This window comes from Phyllostomus discolor, chromosome 10 (assembly GCF_004126475.2).
Source record: "Phyllostomus discolor isolate MPI-MPIP mPhyDis1 chromosome 10, mPhyDis1.pri.v3, whole genome shotgun sequence".
NCBI classification, from domain to species: domain Eukaryota; kingdom Metazoa; phylum Chordata; class Mammalia; order Chiroptera; family Phyllostomidae; genus Phyllostomus; species Phyllostomus discolor.
The window spans coordinates 79,136,457-79,152,484 of NC_040912.2; the positions used below are offsets into that span (position 1 = coordinate 79,136,457).

The following is a 16,028-nucleotide window of genomic DNA, read 5'->3' on the forward strand; positions in this document are numbered from 1 at the left end:
GCAGGCATGTAAAACTAAGGCCATTCTGCTATGAAGTCGTTGATGATCAAGTTCTTTTACTTTTCATGCAAAGCCTAAGCTCCGAGGTCAGTGTTTGCCTATTGTTTAGAGCACAGCACTACTAGGGAAACAAATACTGTTTGCCTTTGGTTTGGTTATTTGCCTACTGTTTGGTTATTGCCTTTGTCCGTTGGTCAGTGGGAAAACGCAGACCCCGATGTTACGGTCTCAGCACACGAATAGTAGAACAGAGCTGGCTTTCCCCCTTGTGTGTGCCTTTGCTTCGTGACCAAGGAAGGCAGAGTCTTGGCTGCAGACATGGGTTTTTCAGCCACATGACTAGTTCAAGGTTTCCTGGGTGTGAAATTTAGATACAGGTAGTTGTATCTCACCTTAAAAATTAAACATGTCTCATAGGTGCACGATGTAGCTTTATATCACAGACATTTCTTTTCTTATGCAGTTGTGACTGTTCCTTAACATTTTCTTCTTACCTCTTGGCCATCTTTCATGGTGGCCCTTGAAGATGAGACACGTGGGCACAGCGGCAGGTAGCAAGTTAGTAGGAGATCTGGGAGCATAAGTAACATTTTATTTATATCAACAGGAAGGCTGATTTTCACATTTTTCAGGTAATGGGGTTTAAAAAACAAATACTTTCTTCATCTTGACACTTTGGTTTTTTTTTTTTACACAAATAGATTTTATGATACTATTTTTTACAGTTAGCTCTGAATGCATGTATCTTTCAGCTTGTACCTTATACTTCTTTTGGTTCTCATGTTTAGGTTCATAAGGTTATATTTTGAGAGAGCGTTTTGTGCAAAACATTTCTTTCTGTGGTCTTCTAAAACCAGGGTGTTATAATCTATAAACTCATTTCCTCATCACTTATTATCTGTAAGCAAGTCTCTACCTCTCCCGTCTACTGGATCTCATTCCCACCCCCATTCTTTCATTCCACAAATACTCATTGGCTGCATACCAGGGTCTGGATATTGTGGAAAATACTAGAATACAGCAATAAGTCAGACACAGTTCTTACTCTGGACAAGTTTACTATGAAGAAGGGGTGAGGCAGGGACTGGAGGAGAGGCTATTTGGATGGCCGTTTTAATCATGCAGGGTGGAGATGGGACCATCTGAACTAGCAAAGTAACGGTGACCATGGAGTACAGTAGCGGTCCCATCTGAGAGATAGTGGAGAGGTGAAAATGAAAGAAGCTGGTGATGGATTGGATTGGCGGGAGGTGGGGATGATTCGCTGGGGCAGGTGGTCCCATTCACTGACTTCGGGAATGTGGAGAAGTAGGTTCGGGGAGCAAGGTGATGAGCTCCATTGAAACTTGGTAAGTTTGACGTCTGTAGCTCAGGGGAGCGACCTGGCCAGAAGGTGTGGGGGAGTTACCAGCAGGTGGATAGGCGAGGACGCAGTGGTCAGTGAGCTCACCCAGAGAGAGCGTGCGGGTTGAGGAGAGCTCACAGCGTCTCAGGAAGAGGCTCCTGGGACAGGGCGACCGGAGAGGTGGAAGGAAAGCAGAGCAGTGCCGTGCAGCCAGCGGAAGGCAGTGTTCCCAGGAGCGAGTGGTCAGGAGAGACGGGGGCTGCACTTTTCGAACGAGGAGTGAGGAGCGCGTGTCAGCTTGAGCAAAATGGTTATTCGAGACTCAGCAGGAGTGTTTAGTGGAGTACTGGAGGGGTAAAAACCAGCTTGCAATGAGAAAACCAAAGGCGATGTAGATGGTTCTCTTGACACTCTGTCTAGGCTTGGTCTTCCTAACATCCTAAGTACCGATATCTCTTTTCTTACATTGCTTCCTAACGCTCCTTAAAAGGAACATGGTCCAAAATTGAGTCCCTTGTTCTCTCCTTATCTCTGAACTTTGGTTTTCTTGTCTATAAAATGAGGAGAAAAGTGGTTCAGCAGGTTCTGGGATAACTATGGTTTGTTTGAAGTCCATTTTGTTCCAGTGTTAAAGAGATGCCATAGGAACTTACCTCTTGATTATATCCATCAGCCTATGGTGTAATTGGTTTCATTACATGTTTTGCCTGAAATTTCAGAACCTGTCAATGGTGTTCAGTGAGTGCTTGCTGTCCCTTCCTCCCAGGGTTGTCCCGAGGGTTAGATGAGGTAATCCAGGTTGCCATCGTGTGGCTGCTGCTGATGTGGCCGCCGTGGTCTCTGGTGTCGTCCTCATCACAGTCGCTGACATTGTCCTCCTCCTCCTCTTCCTTCTCCTGCTTGTCACTTCAGCCTTACTGTTTTATGGATCTCTTCCATTGTGACAGCTTTGGCTGCCAGCCCCATGCAGAGGGCCCCAGGCTGGTGTCTCTCATCCTAGATTTCTCCTGGCACTGCCGCCCGGTGTTGCTTGTTCTTTCATTCTCGAGGGGGGCACCCGCAAACCCGACCGCCTGCCTTTTCCATTCTGGCCTTTGGCCATGTGTCAGGGTAAAGGTGTGGCTACAAGGAAGCGTAAACCAGGCACCTCGCCTCACTTCCCGGCCCACAGGCCATGCCCGCCACTGTTGTGTCTCTTTTTGCCATTCGTGGTCATCTGTTTTTGTTTCGGAGGGGTGCAGCCATTGGCTCTTACTCTGGGAATTAGGCCTTTTTAAAAAATTTATAAGTGACAGAAACCGAACTCTAACTAATTTAATGAAAGGAGTTGTATTGGAATGATACTGGTGTGTCTTACGGAGTATGAGCAGGACTCACCAAGCCGAGGGAAGGACAGGGATGCAGCCGGACTGTGGAAACGTCTGGAGTCACTCTTGAATCTCCCTCTTAAAATGTTCCCTGGGTGGTAACTGTTGAAGGTACATAGTAGCAATTTACTGTTACCTTGAGTTTGCTCTTGCATTTATTACATACAGTCAATTTGTGACTGGGAAATCTGTGTCTGAGCAACCTGACATCTGGAAAAGCCCCGTGGCATACTGAAAGTCACATGACTCTTCTTCAGAGACATGAAGAAGACGTGGTGTCAAGTCTAGGTTTCCGACGGTTCTTCATACTGCCATTGATAAAACACTGCCACCCGCGGATCAATATTTCCTTCCACTACCTGTGGTGTTGGATTGCATATTATAGCATACCATTTTCTGACTCTCGAAATAACCCATGTGTGTGTGAGTGTGTTATTTTCATCTGATGTGTAGAGATTGCCATTAATTGAAATTCTAATCTCTAAGGTTCTTAGGCTTGTTCCCGTATGAGGATTTCCTTTATTCAATTCAGTTTAAGGGATCATCTAGTAATTTAATGATTCTGCCTGCCCTATTGCCTTTTGGATCAGTGGTGAAAACCCTGACCCTAATAGGATTTAAGCAGCTGTGCTAACTGCGTTGTGATGGTTTATTTCTCCTTTTATTTATTGAATATTCTGGGGTGGGAGCAGTGTGGGGAATGATTTTCCTGGGGCTTGTGTGTTTCGTTCATCCGTGTGTGTCTGCAGCTAGAAGTAAACCCTTGTTATCTCAGTCTGGCGTTGTGCGGGCAGTTGAAGAATGTGTGTGAATATTAACTATGTACTTTAGTGTGTTCCTGGCAGCTTTACATGGGGCCAGACTGGTGCGGATTACGTCCAGTTTATGTGAGTGGTTCCTAATCTCTCTCCTTCTTCGACGCATCAGGGGAAAGTCTTCTTACTTTATCCTTTTCTTTATTAAAGAGTGTGTATGTTGGCTGAAAAGTGTGATTGACTCCAGTTTCTTTCTGTTCTCTGCCATTCACTTACCTTCCGCCACCTGTAGCTCCTGGTGCTGCTCTGAAACCCGCTCAGCACGGTCACTGGGAGCGGGAGTCAGAACTCCCCCTGCCTCTCCCGACTTCGCGTGTGCTAGCACTCTTCCCCTCTGTCTTCTAAGATTGTCTTCCCTGGCTTCCTCCGCCCTCGCCACGTTTCAACCACCTTCTCAGCACCGCTGTCTCAGGCAGCGCTGGCTCCGGAGCTTCCTTTTCTTTTTTCTCACTCTGTGCTTTGTCCCTGTGTGATCTCACTCTCTCAGATACGTCTCACTTTTTAAATTTCCAGTGTCAGTCTCTCTCCTGAGCCCTACACTTGCCTATCCGCGTACCTGAGTACATGGCACCTTAAATGGAACATGTCCAGATCTAAACCAACATCACCCCTTCCAAATTGCTACATTTAATATATTTCTCTCTCTCTCTCTGAAAAGGTACCCATCTTCCTCAGAGGTGGTCAGGCTGCAAGCCCCGACAAAGGGATCCAGACTCCCCTGTCTTCACTGTTGTGTCATTTCCCTGGCTACTTCTCTGCAGGTTCCAATTTGATCCTTCTGGCAGTTCTGAGAGGCTCCCAGAACAGGTCTTAATTAAAATTTGATTTTACAGATGGAACACTTGGAGAAGTTGAGATTGTTTTTCGTAATTAAAAGGTTAGGAGTGATCAGCACCAGGAAAGAATGTGAATCTTTGTTTCATGCAGATTACTCGTATTAGAAGGAAAAACAAACACACACAAAACAAGCGAACCGAAAGGGAAATGCCCTTGTCCTCCCGGCAGCAGGGTCTGCAGGAGTCAGCTCTCCCTGTGCCTCTCTGTGTACAGAGGCGGCAGGTAGATTCCTCTTTCCCCTGCTCCGTGCGTTTTCTTCTCGTCAAGGGGGCAGTTGTCGGGCCTTTGCTGGCCGCACTCAGAGCCACAACTGCATGTTGAGGTGTAACTCCCCTGCTCTGCAGCCCACCCACTGAAAGTGTGCAGTTCGGTGGCTTCCGCTTATTCCCAGGACTGTGCAGTGGCTGCCACAGTGTGGCTCCGTGTCCCCACCCAAAACAAGCCCCGTCTGGTTCAGCAGTCAGTTCCTGCCCACCCACGTCACCGCCAATAGATTTTCTGTCTCAATACATTTGTCTATTCTGGATATTTGATACAAATATAGTTGTACAATATATGATTTTCTATGAGTTTCCCACAGTTCGTCCATGTTGCGTGTATCAGTACTTCATTCCCTTTTATAGACAAATAGTATTCCATTGTATGGACATACTACATTTTGTTTGCCGATTACTTAGTTGATGGAAATTGGGATTGTTTCCACTTTTATGGTTTTACTACTCTTTCAATATTCTACTGTTATGAATAGTGTTGCTGTGCGCATTTGTATGCAAGTTTTTGTACACGTGTGTGTTTCCATTTCTCGAGTATTACCTCCGAATGAGATTGCTGGGTCCGTATAATACTCCTGTGTTTGATGGTTTGAGGGAATGCCCCAGTGTTGTTTTCCAAAGCCGCTGCACCATTTCATGTCCCCAGCAGCCCCGTGCGAGAGCTCCAGTGTCTCTGCGTGCTCACCAACACTTTTTATTGTCTGTCTTTTCCATTACAGCCGGCCTGGCGTGTGGGAGTGGTAGCTCGCGGTTTCGAGTTGCATGTCTCTGATGGCTGATGATGTTGGACATCTTTTTGTTTGTTATTGCTCATTACGATGTTTTCTTGGGAGAAGGCATATGCACACGCTCTGTCCATTTTTAAATTGGGTGGTTTGCCTTTTTATTACAAGCTGTAAGGATTCTTTAGATATTCTAAATACAAATCCTTTGTCAGCTACGTGATTTGCAGATATTCTCTCCCCATCTTTGGGTTGCCTTTTTACTTCCTTGATGGTATCATTCGGAGCACGGAAGTTTCTGATTTTGGTGTCGGTGCTGTGGGTTTTGTTAACGTTGCTGTGACCGTGTGATGGCTCAGCGAGAGGGCTCCCTTCTTGGGACACGGGCGGGTGTGTCAGCGTCGGCAGGCACGCACGTAGAATCTCATCACTTCTGACCTGTCTCTCCTCCCTTTCTTCTGCCCCTGTTGTCTTTCCCGGGCTCTGACGGCCACACTACGACGGGCCTAGCTTGGCCTTGGTCCCCCACAAGTGACAGAAGCTGGCAGATTGTCTGCATTGTAACAGGGGCTCGCTGTTTCTGTGGTGCCAGTAGACACATGGATCTCATCTTAACCTCAGTTCCCTGCCAGGTCTCTTTTCTAAACAGAGCTCGGCCCCTGGTTGCTGACTTGGTGTTGTCCTTTAGTGGCAGCCAGGGTGTGCAGTCATGAGCCTGGTGACCCTGGAGGTGACCAGGCAGCAGCCACTGCTCCCTCAGTGTCCCCTGCTTCACTGCTGGCTCACAGGCCCGTACTGAAGATTTCCTGCCATCAGGAAGTTGGACACCAGGGTGCCTCAGGCTTCCAAATGTCACGATCAATATGGTTTCAAAGGATGTTGGAGTATAACATAGGTTATTAAGTTTAAATTTTGTCAAGTAGGGACATTTGGCATTCTAACTGCCATTATGAGAGAACATAACAGATCTTCCTGTCAAGAGAGTACAAAAAATATCAAATTAAGTATATTTACCTTTGTGAAGAGCCCATCTGTGGTCCTATTTTTCTTATTTTCCCTATGCATCACTGAAAAATACATGGTCTGTAGATTGATATTTGGGAACCACAGGCTTATATAATCAGCATCAATCTGTATTTGAAAAGTGGGGCCATCACTTAATCAAGCATTTACTCTGTGTGATGCCAGATACCAGCTTTATACAGATTATTTTCTTGCACTTCATTAACTATTTTGGCTGTTACGTTAGATGCATCTTCCTGTACTCTGTCCCTTTCTTGGCTTGTATTTGAGTAGCTCTCCAGTAACACATGAGAAAGAATTGTTTTAGGTAGGTATATGTGCATATAAATATGAATTGACCTTCATATTTTATGAGTCTTCATAAAAGATTTTTAAAAATTACCATTCAAAAGGTAGGATGGCTGTCATGTACAAATACAATGTGTAAATTCTGGTTTATGTATATTCTGGATTGGGAGTACTACATAAATTTTTATTGATTCTGTCTCATCTAAATTAAAATGCCAAATAGATATTAGGGTTTTATCATAGGACAGTTATTAGCTGTCACGTTGGCACATTAATTATAGTAATTGGGCAGTAAAGAAGCCAGAGGAATAGATGATGTGCTATATGTTTTGATGAGATTGTAGTCACAACCTCATACTTACAGTAATAAGATCTGTTAACTGACGTTGATAACAAGCTCTTTCCCTCTCCTTTTCTCCTTTCTGGGTTGGTTTATAAGTCTCTTTAGGAACTATGAATTGAGAGCCACACAATATACAATGAAAGTCACGTTCCAACATTTTCTATGCTTGTTCATGGCACACACATTAACTTCATTCAGCAAAATTTCCTGAGCACTGTTCTAAGTGCTGCTAGGCACACAGAGATGTATAAAGCAGTGCCCGTCCTGAAAAACTAATAATGGAGAAGGGAGTTAAAATGTCTAGATACAAATACATGTGACCCACATTTATTGTCACATATGGGAGCCACATGTGGTTAAGTTCTGCAAAAATGGGAGAAAACGCTCTTCAAATTCAGAGGAGCAAAGAGGATCCAGAGCCTGGGCGATCAGGGAAGCCGCCGTCTCAGTGGTGGAGGGGTTCCTGTGCTTTCCTGCCACGGAGCCCCGCCCCAGCTCTGCAGCGGCACCTGCAGTGCAGAACTAGGGAGAGCTGGCCAAGGTGCTGACGTGGAAATCAGCTGTTGTTCTAGGCCCCGCTGCCCTGCAACCTCATTGTGTGTCCTTGAGTATATAAAGTTGATGCAGTAATATGTGTCCAGCATTTCTCACCATGAAAAATGAGATAACGCGGATGACTAAGCTGCTCCCCGTGGTGATAGTCAGACTGCTTGGCAGGTGTGTACTTTTTTCCAGGCACTTTACACCGTGCATTTGAACGGTAGTAAGCACAGCTTCCCATGACTGAAAGGATCAGTGTCCTTAACCGAGTGCCTAATTTATTGCCAGGGAATAGCATATTCTGTGTAACATCGGAACTGTCTGAAAAATTGCCTGAATTCCTTGGAGAAGCTGCTTAAAAGAATACAGAGCAGTAGCATTGTAATCACTCAAACATGTTAAAAAGGAAACAAATGTTTACTGAGCTGCTTACTGCTGGTGTAGGGACTTTACAGTTGGCTTTTAAATTCTTACATCATTCCTATTTTGGATAGAGGAAACTGAGGCTTAGGTAAGTTTTCAAAAGTGTCTTAGATCCTCCAGCTGTTAGAAATCAGACCTGTTGGAATCTAATGTGCTGTTTGCGTTGTCACTTGGGTGGTTTTCTTGCAGGCCAGCATACAGAAATCACCCTTGGGTGCATGTGTTAATGCTGTTTACTTTCGTGGCTAGGTTACTCCTAGAACTGCTGGAGTTCCTGTTTGAGAAGTTTAACGCTGTAGCTGCTGCACACGCGGCGGTCCTGGGATACCTGCAGGACACTGTCGTGACGCCACCGGCTCAGCAGGAAGACGTCAAGCTGTACGACATGGCGGACGTGTGGGTGAAGATCCAAGATGTCCTCCAGGTAAGGCCCTTCTACGGAGTCTTCCGTCTTCCTTCAGAGCAGCAGGGTGGAGCCGTGGCACAGAGCTCGGCAGCGACCTGGAGCATCCCTTCTTCACAACCAGGGGGAGAGTCGTGTTCCTGCTTAAGGGTGATGCTGCTGAGCTCACGAGCTCCTATCTTCTTCAGAAAGACCGTTAACAAACTTCCTTCCCAGACTTTGAGATTAGAAGGAGATGCTCAGGGCTTAGCAATCAGGGATGTGCGGTGTTTGGCTTTCGGTGGTGGGGTACTTTACTCCCCTAGAGTTAGGCCTGTAGCAAGGAAGTCAATATCAAAATGTTCTTAACCACTATTTTATAAACATATAGGTAGCTTCATTTAATGACCATTTTCCTGGAGTCAACTCTTGCATATATTGGGGTGAATGGCAGGTCAAGAGCTTATTTTGAGATGAGAAAATCTATAAGTATAAATGAATCATTTTGATGGATTTGGTCGAGATTGGAGATATGATAGGACTGGTATGATGCTGCAGAGATGGCATTTAGAAATTTTATTATACTTTCTCTGCATGTGCCAGGAAAACATATTCGATTTGGCCAGATGAAAATTAGAAATACAATTAAGAGTCAGCTGGAACAAATTTGACATAGCTAAATAGAAATGTCTTGGTTAAACAGTACCTACTAATATGAAAAAAAATTAAGTATATGTAGGGAATCGAAAAATGTAACTGTGTAGGAATGGAATTACTTGCATGGTAAATAGGAGTCTTGCAGCAATAAATAAATCATGATGGAAAGTTGTAGTTATTTTTGACAGTATAGACACATTCCTGGTGGATTGAATGATTAATTCTTGGTTGTTCATTCATTAGACTTTTTGGGGGGTTAAGTCTGTGCACTTTCTTGATGGTTCAGTAGGAAGAAATGTGGTTGCAGCTGTGTTCCCTGAGTTCTTTTTGCCACTCTGTCAATTACTGTATGCCCGTGGTAGGTACTTGCGAACGTTTGTGTATTGAATAAAATACCTTTATTGTTTAGGAGGTGGTTATTTAACATTTTACATATGGTTTGCTAATCTGTCATATGGAAATGATATGTGCCTTCATGTTACATGTTCATGTTAAGGATGAAATAAGATAATAGATTTTAAAGCTGTTTCAAACATAGTTAGAATTAGGGACTTCATTTTCAGGCTATGCTGAACCTACTTTCCGCTCTCAGCAGCTCTAAGGGCGGGGGTCTCGGGCTGTCCACGCAGTCTGCGGAGAGGACAGGGCCTGGGGGTGAGCGCCCCAGCCGCCCAGCTTCTCCTTTGGGACGCTTTCCAGCCTGCGGCCTGGTGATGCCTACCCAGACTGCAGTAGCCTCGCTCTAATCAGCAGGGGCAGAGGGCAGCGCTCAGGGGCGTGGAGGCAGCTGGAATTTGTGGGGAAGGGCATTGGAGAAGAGGGAATGGTGCAGGGAAGTCCCAGAAATCTGAGAAGAGTGCCCTGGAGCCTTTGCTCAAACAGGAAGCCTCGCACACCCAAGGCTGGGCCGAAAACAGCTGCGGAGGGACTGTAAGCAGTGTGGAGATTCCAGAAGTTGCCAGATGCTTGGGAATGTTGGAGTCGGCCCACTCAGTATGGGGAAGACTTGTGAGCATCCTGTGCTTTTCAGCGTGACCTCGGACAGGTTATGTCTTGGGAACAAGGCCGTCCTAGCCAAAGAGTAAGGGTTACTCTAGATGTCATATGACAAAGCCCAAACCAGGTCTCTATAGTATCAGTCCAACCTACTTGTGTATTAACTGCCTTCCAAAACAAAACTCACTGTAAAGTGAGACAATAGGATCCAGGTCCTCGGTAGCGAAGCATCCGTAATGTCCAGGATCTGATTGTTACACTTGAGAAAAAGCAGAAAAATGTGACTGATGATCAGGGTTTCAAAAAGTTGGAGACTAGTATCTGAAAGGAAAAGTTTATCAGGTAGATTGAGCAGTGGATGGCATGCTGTAGAAGAAAGGACCAGCGAGCTTGAAGTTAAATCAGTTGAAATCACTTGTACTGAAGCACAGGAAAAAAATGGGCTGAAAAGAAAAATGAACAAGGTCATAATGTTCTCTGGGACAGTATCACGCAGTCTAACATTCGTGTAGTTGCAGGTGCAAAAGGAAAGGGGAGAGAGATTGAGGCAGAAAATTATGGAAGAGACAGTGACCAAAAATTTCTACATTTGTTAAGAAAATGTAAACCCACAGATCTAAGGAGCTCATCAAATCTGAAGCAGGATTAACATCCAGAAACACAGGCACATCATCAGGGTGCTGAAAAACAAAGAAAAAATCTTACAGACAGCCAGGGGGAAAAAGACATTGCCAGAGATGGAATTCTTCACTAACTTCTCATGAGGAGTCAAATCAATGGATGTCATCCTGAAAGTGCTGGGAAATACAGAAATTGTCAATCTGAAATGTTATAGATATTCTTTGACATGAAAGTGAAATGGAGACGTTTTCAGATGGACTAAAGCTGAAGTAATTTGTCACCATTAGGCCTGGACTTCGGGAAATGTTACGTTAGACAGTTTTTCAAGTGAACAGAAAATCATGCCCAACGGTAACCATCTACAGGAAAAGGTAAAGGGGCTCGGAAGTGGTAAATGTGAGGGTAACACCAACTTACACTTTTCCCATTGATTACTTTCTGTTTAAAGACAAAATAGGATGCGCTGGTTTTAATAACATACTTAGAAGGAAAACGCACGGCTGTGACTCTGCATAGAAGGGGTGAGCCTGGTCAGGGAACTGTACTGCTGGGTTTCCTACGTCACGCAGCCCCTCCAGCGGGGGACGGCGAGCATTGCAGTTCCGCAAGCCCTCGTCTTTTTGCTGGTGGGGGGCCTTGCCTTCAGTTTGTTAAAAGAAGAACAAAAACAAAACAACCCTTAACATCTGTGAAGCAAAACAGAGTGAAGCATAATAAAATGAGGTGTATCTGTATATGAAGAGGTATGCTGGTTAAAGGAAATTTTGTTAAGTTTTGAATGCATATTTTAGGCCCAAGAGCAGAACAGAAACGGTAAAATAGGTGTATAAGGTAAAAATGTAAAGGGGATAAAATTGAATAGTGAGTAAATATTTGATTAATCCAAAAGAAAGCAGGAGGGGAAGAATAAGGAATAAATGAATAAATAAGTGCAACAGCATGGATGGACCTGGAGAACATTATGCTATGTGAAATAAGCCAGTCAGAGAAAGACAAATACCATATGATCTCACTTATATGTGGAATTTAATGAACAAAATACCCTGGGGAATAAAACAGAAACAGAGGCATGGATACATGGAATAGACTGACAGCTGTCAAAGGAGAGGGGGTCAGGGGTTTGGACGAAAAAGGTTAGGGGATTAAGCAAAACAAACAAACAACCGAACAAAAACCCACAGAACCCATAGACACAGACCACGGTTTGGTGTTGCCAGAGGGAAAGGGAGGTGGAGGGAGGTAGACAAGGTTAAAAGGGGAAAAGTGGCTTGGGTGGTGAACACACAATACAATATACAAGTGATATAGTGATATTATAGAATTATATACCAGAAACTTACCATATTTTGCTGTATATCATGCTTACTTTTTTGCCTAAATTTCTGGAGGGAAAACAAGGATGTGTATTCTACATGGGTATAATGATTACTGTGGGTATAATAATCCCATGTATAATATGCACAAAAGCAGGGGTATATATTATACACGGCATCATACGGTAGATAATTTTATTAACCAATGTCACCCAAATAAATTCAGTTTTTTTAAAAAAACTGCCTAGCAGGACATTACTGGGTCAATTGACAAAACTAGAATACAAACAGATTTGAGAACAGTCGGTCAAACTGTGCAGAGGAAAAATTTTGTGTGTGTATGTACGTATACAAAACGATAAAGTAACAATATTAACAATAGTTGAATCTGACAGGTTTATTTCAGTTTTTTTCTGCCGCTTCTGTAGAGAATCCAGTCTAGGGTTAGATAATGCGTTTACTTTTCATGTCTCTTTAGTTTAATTCAAACTTGAACATTTTCATAGCCTTTCTTTAGCTTTTTAACAGTGGCATTTTGAAGAATATATCCCCGTTTTTTAATACAAGTTCCTCGTTTTGGGTTTGAGAGATACACTTTAAATATAAGTTATAGATAGATTAAAAATATGCAAATGGGAAGAGATATACTATGAAATACTAATAGCAGTAATTTGTATAATATTGGACACTATTACACTATATAGTGTTAAATTATTTGTATCATAGTACTTAATGGCATTTAAAACCTGAATATATAATATCTTGTAGACTATGTAATTCTCTAAGGTTACAAAATACTTTATGAATAAGTTTTTATGATCAGATATTTGACTAAGACTAATGTTCTAAATTAAAAATGTTCTAATCTTATAGGACCCTATTTATAATAATATTGCAAGTAATTAATTATGGTTATGGACAAAGTAAGATATGTTTTACTTTGGATTCCATTCATCAAGTGTATATGATTCCTACATTTTGGAAAATAAAACCTATTATATTAACAATATTTATAATAAACTGAGGAACTTTAAGTTCTATTAGACATTAATTTGAAATGTTAAGATGATTAAAATATGTTTCTGGCTTATTAAATGAGTTAGGTTTTTCACACATGTGGTTTTATGCAGTGATTTGGAGATCGTGTCTTCATATTGTGGAATGAGTTATTCATTTGTGTATTTAAACAGCTTTATTGAGATATAATTTACATGCTATAAGATTCACCTGTTTCAAAGTATAGATTCCAGTGATTTTTAGTGCATTTATGGAGTAATACAACCATTGCCATGATACAGGGTTTTAGAACATTTTCATTACCCTAAAAAGAAACCTTGTGTCCATTGGCAGTCATTGTTTCTATTCCCCGCCCTCTTCACCCCCAAGATAGTTTACAGCACTAAAGAGGTGTCAGCTGTGGGTTCTGTTTCTCCACCTTACAGTGCCCAAGTCCCACACTTGGCAGTACTGTTGCTGTTTCGGTTAGTGCACACATATACCATTGGCATGAGCTCTTTGACAGACAAAGAACATAAAACTGAAACTTAGCTAATAAAACAGGGTGAGAGGTCTGACATAGAAATAACATTTCATTTCATGAATGGTGTTTAATTGGCTTGAGGTCAGGGTATGGCCATGTTCTTTCTCCACTTCATTTCCTCCCCCGCTTTCCTCCCTACTTTTCTGCTCCCATTTCTTTCCCCAAACCTGTTTTAGAAGAATGACCTTAATCATGACTTGACTTAATCTGGGGTTGATTGGTTCTTAACTACTTTTCCCACTCATCTTTATTACTGATGCACAGATTTGGGGATAAAGCCTTTTTGAACAAGAGATTCAGCTAAATATTTTAAGTTATACAATAGAAATTATTTCGTAACGTGCACGTTGTTTTTAGGTCTCTGTATTTTCCAGTTCCCCCCAAATTCCTTCGGGCTACAGATTACTGAGTAATATTAGGCCATACACCCGTCATAGATTGGGTGTGCAGCAACACAGACATGTACAGGAACGAGTGTTGCTGAGTGTGAAAACAGTAGTGGCACAAAGGAATGAGTGTTTGAGACTCTTCAGGGGTGTTTAGGACGAAGAAGGGTGTGTTGGTAACTGAGAGTCTGTGGACTGGAAGGTGAGTTTGGAGAGGGGGCTCTGGGTGTAGGCTGTGGAAGGCCTGGCGTCATCTGAGAGGATTGTTTGTGATGCATCTTTAGACCAAGGGTTTTTGAACCTGGGAATGTGCTAGATTCATCTACAGATTGGTTTCTGTGTGTTTTGATTGTTTTTGTTCTTTTAGCTCCTGAGGTGATTCCAATATGTTTGTTTAGGGTCCTGTAATTGAGAACCATGGCTTTGAGTCACTGGTTCTCGAAGTATGTTTCTTAGGCCAAGCAGGATCAGTGTGACCTGGGAACATAATAAAAGTGCAGAATTCTATCCCTACCTCAGACTTGGCAAATCAGAAACTCTGGGGGTGGGGGTGGGGCATACAGTCTGTGTTGTAACAAGCCTTTTAGGTGGTTCGTATGCATGCCGAAGTGGGGGACCTTGGTTCCAGGTATACAGGGTCTCTCAGGAGTTTGCTGGGGTGTGGTGAGACGGGGTGGCTGGTGTGGCAGTGGGGGGGAAGAGCAGAGCAGGTGGGGGGCCCAGAGTCTCGGGCAGGGAGACCCTTGGCAGGCTAACAGAGCGCCTGTGGACTGTGTTACGTGAGGTGCCGTCTAGTAGTGAAACAACTAAGACAGGTGTTTGGGGGGTGTCATGAAGAACACAAAGGAGAGATCAGGGGATTTGTAATCCTTTTGGGGAGTCTTAGAAAACCTGTAAAGCCATCTAGTCACCTTGTCAGCCTGATTTCCAGTAGGACAGGTATGTTAATGACAGTCCCGTGTTGAAGTGTGGGGCCGTCTGCGGGCCAGGTGCCGGGGGTAAAGATGAGCAGGTGGCGGTGGGAAAGTGCCTCGGCATGAGTGTGTGTTTCCCCCTGACTCTGGTGTCACCGTTTCGCGTGAGGAGTGGCACAGGAGCACGTGTGCCGTCGTGGAGTGGAGGGTTTAGAAAAGAATGTTTTTGGCATCAGTTTCCAGGTAGAGTTTTCTGCTCAGGGCCAATTCAGGGTTCTTACACTTGTTGGGAAAGGCTCTTGCGGCCGACAGGCTCCTGGAGAACGGTCACCGAGAAGAGTAGGGCTTCCAGCCGCTCAGCAGGTGCCAGCCTGCATGAAGGGAGCGGGACCCGTGATGGATGGGGTCACGAGTGTCGGGAGTTTGGATTTCAGTGCTGCTTTGAATGGAAAATATTGCTTGCTGAAAAATGGGAATTTTCTCTTGTTTATTGAATCTTGAAAAAGGCAATAATTTTTTTTTGCTCTTGTGAAGACAATGGCTGTTTTTCTCCACTGGAACCTGGGCTTTTCCCTGGCGGGCAGAATCTATCCCGCCGTGGGAGGACTCATCTGTCACCCTGCATTCGTGTCTGGAGACAGTTTGGTGAGGGGACCAGGCTGCCGTGTGCAGTGACAGGGCGTCATCGTCAGAGCACTCTCTCAGTGTCAGCCCAGCCACCACGCCCCCTTTGCAGTTCACACTCTCAGTGGAGCCGTGAGAATGGAAATGCGTGTTTCTGCCCCTCTGAGCAGTAGCAGCACCTTCCCCAATGTCGCCTACACGGTGGTGTGCCCATTGTACTGTTGGCTGCACCTTTTCAAGTGTCCGAGCCTGAGGTTCACTAGAAACACACAAAGTTCCACTGATTCTAGGAATCAGAAAAATGAGCAGTAACAGCGTCACGTGAACTAGCTCATCTTTCACGTTTTATGATTCTGAAAAAAAATCTCTTTTTTTTCATATCTTTTTTCGAAGCAAAACTGCCCACTTAGGTATCATTGGCCTGAATGCGCGTAACACCTTGGTGTGCAGAGCACGGCTCTGTGGGCGGTGGCAGGGCTCTCACTAACCTGTTAACTGCGACGGTGGTTCCCAGGGCAGGTCCCTCCACGTTTCCTGGAGGTGCACAGAGACGGGATGTGAAATCATTTTAGCTTTGCTAACCGCCCGTGAATGTTTCAGTAGGGATAAAATGAACCTCA

At 44.0% G+C, this 16,028-nt stretch overlaps 1 protein-coding gene across 3 annotated transcripts in view; it reads left to right on the forward strand.

Moving 5' to 3' along the window:
• Positions 1 to 16,028, forward strand: part of EXOC4 (exocyst complex component 4) — a 676,926-nt gene that overhangs the window by 89,442 nt on the left and 571,456 nt on the right. For all 3 annotated transcript variants that reach the window (XM_028525527.2, XM_036010918.1, XM_036010919.1), the window contains exon 7: positions 8,225 to 8,399. In XM_028525527.2, coding sequence (XP_028381328.1) covers positions 8,225 to 8,399 — 175 coding nt within the window. The remainder of the gene's footprint in view (positions 1 to 8,224; positions 8,400 to 16,028) is intronic.